An 8,636-nucleotide genomic window follows, 5' to 3' on the forward strand; every position below is an offset into this window, starting at 1 on the left:
TAAAAGATAAATACATCATTCTTTATGGGTGGATGGATGGATGGGTGAGCGAGAAGCTGTCGGGTGCATGCCGTTGCAATTAATGCTTGATTGCTCGTAAGGTTCACCAGGTAATAAGGTTTGCCGGACTAACTTAATTGCTAGAAAGTGGAGGTGAATCGAAATTGATGGAGTGCGTTGGTGTGGATAGCTGTCTGGCTGGTTTGTAATGTCAATCGAATATTTAAAGTTGTTCGATTGGTGCGAGAACATTATTATTATTGCAAATATGCTGAGAAAAATATTTATATACATTTAAAAAAAATATAAATTACGACTTGGAGAGTGAAATGATTGAGTATAATTCATTTCAATAATATCTAGACGAAAATGATTGACCGTTTCATTTATATTTATATGTTTCAGTGTCTTCGTATTTTTGAAATTTAAAATTTTGGAAAAATGTTAAAAACTGTTTAATGCAACCTTTTTCTTGATTGTTATTCCAAACCGGGAATTCATTTGTTATGCATTCTATGCCATAAATTTATATAACGTTTTTATCATTTACATGTCTGCAATTCGGAGCAACATGAAATTTTTTTTAAGTCCAATTAAAAATGCTGCTTGAATGAAAAATAACAACTTTATCCAAGAGATTAAAACGACTTTTAAATGTGTTATTATAGAACTTAAAATAAATGTTTGGCGAAATGGAGTTTCTTTTGTTGAAAAATTATTCAATGATAAAATTTATTTCCATTCATGCCTAATTTGATTTTTCTATTTCCCGCTTTATAGCATGTGTATATGTATGTGTTTATAAATATATACTTGTATTTATATGCGTGTATATATATGTGCGTGCGTGTGTGTGTGTGTGCATGTTTGTGTGTATGTGTGAACGTTTGTGTGTATTTATGTGTTTATGTAAATGTTTGTGTATATGAATGTGTTTTGTAAATGTTATTAATGTCAATTTATTGTGTTTATTTTAAAATTAGTTTTTTAGTTTTTATTTTGCCATATTTTGCCAATAAAATTATTAAAATATTAAACTAGTAATCTTAATAAAAATATTATAATTATTAATTATTAAATATAAAAATTATTAAACTAAATTAAGATTTAAACTAATTATTTAGTCCTATGACCAAAATTTGACCCTTATTACAGTGAGAAAAAAAATTTTGTGCCGAAGTTAGAGTTGGAGCAAATTCTTAAATCAACCAAGATGTATCTCCGATTTTGCCCTGACCTAATGAAAAATTTGAGCAACAAATATTTTTGATCGTAGTTTGAAAGTTTAAAATCAAATTCTACCAAATAACTCAAATGTAAATGTAATTTGATTCAATTTCGCTCCAGTGCAAATTAAACAGGTGACCAGCATTTGACTGAAGAACATTTCTATCCAAGTTTTCATTAATCTTTTTTTATAAACGTAAATAAAATTACACCATTGACATTCATTAAAAAATTGATTTGTGGATTAGCATTCCTTCCATGAATGTGAATGAAGCCAAATTGCATTCATTTTATAATACATCGGCGTATCGCTGCTGACGTTGTACAGTGATGTAAACATGAACTTGTATCATCCTATTGCAACACTTTCCATGTTATTAAAGACATAGCTAAATCCATGCTTGAAAAAAATGTTTTTAATATTTTTAAGAATAAATGAACTAACGCAATTTTATGACCACAACATATAAACTCAACAAGCATCAAATAAGCTTTAGAGATAGATCAATTTTACAAATTTTAGCAATAAAGAAATTGTCTAATGTTATAATAAAAAAGTTTATGTGTGTGTTTGTAGGTGTGCATAGCATATGCACACACACCCACACTTACCACACACACACACACACACACACACACACACACACACACACACAGAATATATTTACACATACTTAGTTATTGAAAATTAAAGCACCAAAAATCTAGTCGCCGTATATAGTATAAAAATAATTACATGACCTGAGCGATAAGCGAGGTGTTAGTGCTTCTATGCACCTGCAAGTACTGACCTAATGAACCACCGGCTGGCCATCATCCATGGCTTGCCAGCTTAGGTCATCTTTTTTATATGTTGTTGCTTTTCAAAGTTTTTATGCTGTCACCGCACTTAATGAGTGATTTTACAAATTTCCCGTCTCTCGTCTAGAAACGTTCTGCCAGCATTTTAAATACTTTAAACATGTTGTATAGTTTTTTTTGTGAACGACACTGTATAAACGATTCAAATTCTTAAATAACTAATATATATATATATATCAAATTTATTTTTCTGTAGTTTTTTAGTTTTTTTTATACAAAAATAACCAACAGCATACTATAAATGACGTCATATCGACAACGGTGAAAAATGTTTACATCAAAGTGATGATAGGCGTAACAAATTAATGGCTGCCATAAAGTTAACGCAAAAGTTAATATAAAAATTCAAACGCTGACAACATTCACAAATTAAAACAGACAATCGAACAAAACAAACCCATAAGAGTAAAAAATGTTCTGTCATAAATTTCCATCCTTTTGTTAATGAAAATTAAACTAGCAAAACAGAGTAATGAATAGGAAGTGTTTCATATTATATTTCAAAATTTAAATAAAAACTTAAATTTAAACTAATGAACGAAAATGAACATATATTTATATTCATATGTAAACACACACACACATTCACACACACAAACTAACACACACACACACACATCACACACATATACACACACACATATATGTGATGTTGCAAAACAGAAAATTTTCTTGTCCACTTACGCTTGCTTGATTCATGCCAGCTTATCTGGTCGTGACAACTTCAAACGAAACTCAGGGACATAGATTTATTTTGGAAATTTTACAAACGTTTCATTCATTTTTTCAAGTTTGAAAAAAAACAATCGAATTACAAAATGTTTGCTAGTCAAACATTTCTGTTAAAATGTTCAATGCATCTGGCTCATGCTGTTTCATGCAGGCGAGTTAACTCAGATCCATTTCTGCTCGTATGTGATGATGGTAAATTATCCAAATCATTTCCTATTCAAGTATGTGTGTGTACATTAATGTTAATGTAGGACATTTAATATAAGTAAACAGATGTATATTTCATGTACGAATAAAATTACTGAATTAAAAAAATAAATTAATTTGTAAAATGCTTATAATGAAGAACCTTCATGGCCAAAACATATGTTGGACAGATAGTTATTGAAAATTCAACTTGACACACGTACGCAGTATTAAGCTTAAAATCCGCACATTAAAAAACTCCAGTTTTTTTATTGCCAGAAAAATGTTAAACAGTTGTATGTGTATTTGTATTTTTTGGAGTGCTAGTAAGACTGTTGCATTGCGCGCCCGTTGATGACTTCTACTTAAATGAATTCTCATATAGATGTGTAATGCATCACATCGCTAATTAACATTCAATAAAATGATAGCAACCTGAATATAACAAAAAAAAACAACAATGACATTTTATGGACTCAATTTTTTTTATAATAAAATTAAACAATTAAAATAAGTAATCTATTTTTTAAAGAATTTTAAAAATATTATTTTGTGTCGTCGTTATTTCTTAATTTTTCACTCCTTTTAAATTATTCAGCTCGGTCAACATTGGTGTCCACGGTATATTTTATTGTGATTTCTTTAAATAAAATAACCAGTTGTAAATTTCAATCTTTTTTATTTTATTTTTGTTGACGTGTTGTCTCAAGCTCGTTTCTTAGTTTTTTTTTCTGAACGAAGACAAAGAAAAATGTTAAAAAAATTTGTAATGAATGTATTATTATATTGAATTTATTTTGAACAAGTAACCTAGAGAAAGGAAAGCATTCGTAGTTGAGCATTGAGCTGATTGTAGTGTCATGAATAACATTAGGTTTGTGTTAGTAGGGTTGATGACAGAACCATTGAGGTGATTGGCGCGTCATAGATGAATGTGAGAAAGAAGAACCTGTTGTTTATTCTTTGATCAAGTTTCTTTGAAGCGCTATAATAGTTGTGCGTTTTATTGAAATATTTTTGAAAGATATGTGTAATCTGATGATGATGTTAAAATGTCTATCTATGTATCATTTTATGTTATCTACTGATGATGGAGTATATGCAGAATATGATACTATAATTATAGAAAATGACAACTTGTAGCAGTTATAAACATTTTGTAATTTCCATGGGCTTACTCACAAGCACTGATTGGTTGCAGCAAATGTTTGAAACCACAGGAAAGTTATTTATTGATAGTACCACAGAGCTGACTTTTCTATTCTTTCCAAAAAAATTATTTTTTGCCAATAAAATAAGCAGCCGAAGTTAAATAAAACTTAAGCAAAATAAATAATAGTCATTTTGTTATAAGAAACTTGAATATAAACATAATACTTACTTACAACTTAAGGAACTAGTAAAAATATTAATTTATATAAGTTATCGCCGAACTATATAGCCATGTAACTTAGTCACTTTTAGAAGAAGTCAATTAGATTAATGAAACTGACAAAAGTTTTTTAGCTAACACAACATAAAAGTTGATATCACCGTCCAATAAAAATCTTAAAACAAATACTTCTTGGTGAAATCAAATTACTACTGGAGTGAAAACATTCAGAATTAAATTCTAAATCCACATATTCTATGGTTTCCTCAACTTTGACATTAATGGTACATAAGTGGCATAGATTAGTACTCTTTCTAAAATATTTTAAAATGTTGAATATCTTAGGTAAGGAAAAAAGTTTCAAACAAAGGTTTCAAAAGGTTTCAAACAAAGGTTTCAAAAGGTTTCAAACAAAGGTTTTTTTGAATTTTTACATAACATAATTATTTGCATTAACAACTTGGTGAGTAATTATCGAATGTAACGAACATGGTAATAATCCAACAAAAACAAAGTCAACTTTAGTTGCCTCTTTTGGGGAAAATGACATAAGGTGACGATATCATCTGGAGCAAAATATGCCTTGTTAGTTCCATCCCTAGTTAGCATTAATGGCTTCAATTAAAACATTCGTTATCACGTCATCAATTTTATTCGTCTCGTTGACATTTCCGTTTTTCAACCCTATCTTTGCATCGTTTTCACGATCATCATTACAGACTTAGCAATTGTCATCACCCCAATGAGAAAGAGAAGAAAATTTAAAACTTTGTAGTTCTTTTTTCAAAATCAGAATCTGTCACAACATGTAAATCAATATTATTAAATGAGGAAGATGACTGAAAATTACGTTCTAACGATGGTTACAATGTCATGTTTTTTTATCATCACCGTCATCATCATTATACACATTCATCGGTATCAATAACATCATTTTATTCAAACTATATCGTCACAAAGTTATCGTAATTATCACCACCACCACCACCATCATCTTCATCATCGTCGTCATCATCATCGTCGTCATCATCGTCGTCGTCGTCATCATCACCGTCATCGTTGCAACGTTGATATATCCTCGGTATTACGTTGTCTTGTTTTTAGAATTTTTTGTTGAATAATGTCTTTTTGCATGCCAGCAACAACACCACAAAACAACAACATAAACAACGATAACACGAACAAAATCAATACAATAGACATAAACAGCAAATAGAACAATAATGATGACAGCAACAACAAAAGCATTCTTTAATGTTCGAAATCGTACAAACACTTGTTGAAGATTGCCCTAGTTGGAATGTTGTTTGTGTTGTTGTTGTTGCTACTGATGTTGTTAATGCTTATGTTGTAGATTTTGTTGTTGTTGTAGTTGTTAGTAATATGAGCTGCTAATATTGTTCTTCTACTATTCGTCATTACTCACATGCCAACAATGCGTTTGACATTAGTGATTTGTTTGTTTTCGTTCTGACTGGAGAAGAATGCTCATGCACTTTTTTATTTTAATTGTGTTTATTGAATTGATGCTTTGAATAAATTTGTTGAAATTATGTTTTGTTATTTATTCTATGTTGTTGCATAATCGGTTGTTCGTTTTATGGTTTCAATGTTTTGTTTTACGTTTTCACGAGTAACTTTTCTATTCGATGTTAATTCATTGTTGTTGTTTATGTTATTTTCCTGTTAATTTTTTTTATTTTCATTAAACTTTTATATTCCAAGTGCAAATGTTTGTGACGCTATTGATGTCAACTGTAATTTTATTTGAGAGTTGGTCTACCCTGTTTTAGATTATGTTGTTGTTGTTGTTGTAGTTTTTGTTGTTGTTGTTGTTTTTGACCGACTCTTCAATCTGTAGATAATGTAGTGCTATCGATTTAATGTTTGCGCCTTACAATTTCCAAGAATCTTATTATTACATTAATTCAAAATTAAATATTTAAAAACTTTTTACCTCAAAATTTAGAAAAATAAGAAATTTTAAATTTTTTATATTTTCTCTCATGTTTAAATGCGTCAAATTTTCAGCGCTCCAAATTAGTTACATATTGAAAAGTTCATCTGAGTGAAAATTAAAAATGTAACTCAACAAAATATATTTCCAATTCTTTCACAACCTTTTCAATCTGTTTCCACAAAATTTCACGTTCGCAAAACTCATTAAAAAATTTCTTGAATGCTGTAAGTTTCTACATTCAGTGAATAATGAATATTATTGGATGTTCATTAAAGTGATAAAAGTCGCTGAAAATGATCAGCTGTCCAAAACGTAGCGAATTTATGTATAGATTAATTTTCCATAATTTTAAAATGTAACGAAACCAAATTTTTTAAAACAATGTACTTGTTTAGAAAATAACGATAAAAAAATTATTTTTGGTATTGCACATGAAATTTTTGGTAATAAACTAGAATTTTATACTCATAACAAAATTATGAAATGGAACCTTTCCTGGTTAAGCCGAGTGAAGTCGGGGATTAGTTGCATTTGTTTCAAAACAAATGTTTTAAGCATAATTTTATAAAAGTTTTATGAATGGTTTTATACAAATTTATTATGAAATAACCAATAAACATACTTTTTTGCAATGTACCTCAGTCAACTCTACCATTCTTCTCGCCACGCTATAATGTTAACATTTTCTAGCAAACACAAATTCAGGATTGGAAACAAATAATTAAGTCTGTGAATAAACAAGTAAATAAATTACAAAATGTAAAAAATAAAATGTATATGTCAGAAATTTATGAAATTTCACGTTGAATATTAGAGTCTTCAGCTTATTCAACTGCACGTTCATCAAATGGTTTCACAAACCATGAAAAAGTTGGGCTTATTACATCTTTGTGTGTCTTGAATACAAAATTAACAGTTGAAATGAATTAATTGAAATTTTGTAATGAATCTTCTTCTTCTTCTTCTTCTGCAGTTTTACGGCGTTTTAGCTCTGATAGGCTATCTTTACGCCCTTGGTCTTTGTTGATTCTATTTTCTTTTGTGGATCTTCATTGACCCGTGAGGCAATTAAATGTTGTTGAACATGTTTATTTCTTTAATGAATGATAACAGGTTTTGTAATTTTTCATCTTTGAAAATCGATCGGATATCATTTGGTATTTGATGTTTTTTCCTGATTTCATTGTAATTTTGACATTCTATCAATATATGTTGGATTGTTAATTTTGTATCACAGTTCTCGCAAATTGGAGGGTTTGTTTTGTTGAGAATCCATGAATGAGTTATTTTAGAATGACCGAGTTTTAATCTATTTATGATGTTTAAATTGTTTCTACTAAGTTCGTTGATTTTGGTGTTTTGTGAACTATTTAGTTCTGGCATAACTATTTTGAGGAAGTTAGTTATTTTATCCCATTCTTTTTGCCATTTGGAACATATGAGGTCGTTTGTCATCACTCTTATGTCGTAATATGGAATTGCAATGTTTGATCGGGGATCCAAGTGCGCTTGTGCTGCCAATTGATCTACCCTTTCATTTCCTTCAATACCAATGTGGCTAGGAATCCAGATTAATGAAATATGATTTTTATTGCTTATTATATCATGTATTTTGTTTTGGATCTGAAGAATTAATTGATGGCGGGGATAGTACTGTTTCAATGCTAGGAGAGTTGACAACGAATCTGTGAATATCTGATAGTTTTTTCCTGTTGAATTGTATATGGAGGATAATGCCATGTCTATCGCTGTTATTTCCGCTGTGTATATTGAGGTGTAGTTTGGAAGATGCTGAGTACGACTGTTGGTAAATTGGTAATGAATCTGATGATTTGAAAAAGCAGGAGCTAACAATTCTTTGTTGCAAAACTCATTCAGGTTCAAATATTAATTAATGATTTTTACAGACGCTCCTACACTCATTCATTCACTCATTTATTTATGTATGTATTTATTCATTTATTGTTTCACCAAGTTATTTATTCCGTAATTCATTCGTTTGTTCGTTCTTTCATTTATTCATATTTATATTCATTCATTTGTTTATCTAACATCTAGCATCTATAACATTTGTCTATTTACTACAAAGTGTATTTACTTTTAACTCCATTTTACAAAATATTCTCCAACCTACTCAGCCAACTAGATGCATAAACTGTACGAATCTACTCTGTTTATGTACTACGAAATTTTCAGTTAATGTGTTGTCATGCTTGTCCTTATCGGGTTGTCATCTTGGTTTAGTTGCATTCGTCTGGACATTAGCATTGGTCATCGAGTAGAGAGCTAGATGTACAT

At 29.6% G+C, this 8,636-nt stretch overlaps 1 protein-coding gene across 1 annotated transcript; it reads right to left on the minus strand.

Annotated features, from left to right (window-relative positions):
• Window positions 1–7,406: 7,406 nt before the first annotated feature.
• HELRODRAFT_167833 (hypothetical protein) lies at window positions 7,407–8,078 on the minus strand (the record flags this gene model as incomplete). The annotated part of the gene is made up of 1 exon (XM_009013563.1): window positions 7,407–8,078. One exon carries the CDS (start codon window positions 8,076–8,078, stop codon window positions 7,407–7,409), a length of 672 nt encoding a protein of 223 aa, XP_009011811.1.
• Window positions 8,079–8,636: the final 558 nt, after the last annotated feature.

Source organism: Helobdella robusta (assembly GCF_000326865.2).
Source record: "Helobdella robusta unplaced genomic scaffold HELROscaffold_12, whole genome shotgun sequence".
Taxonomy (NCBI): Eukaryota; Metazoa; Annelida; class Clitellata; order Rhynchobdellida; family Glossiphoniidae; genus Helobdella; species Helobdella robusta.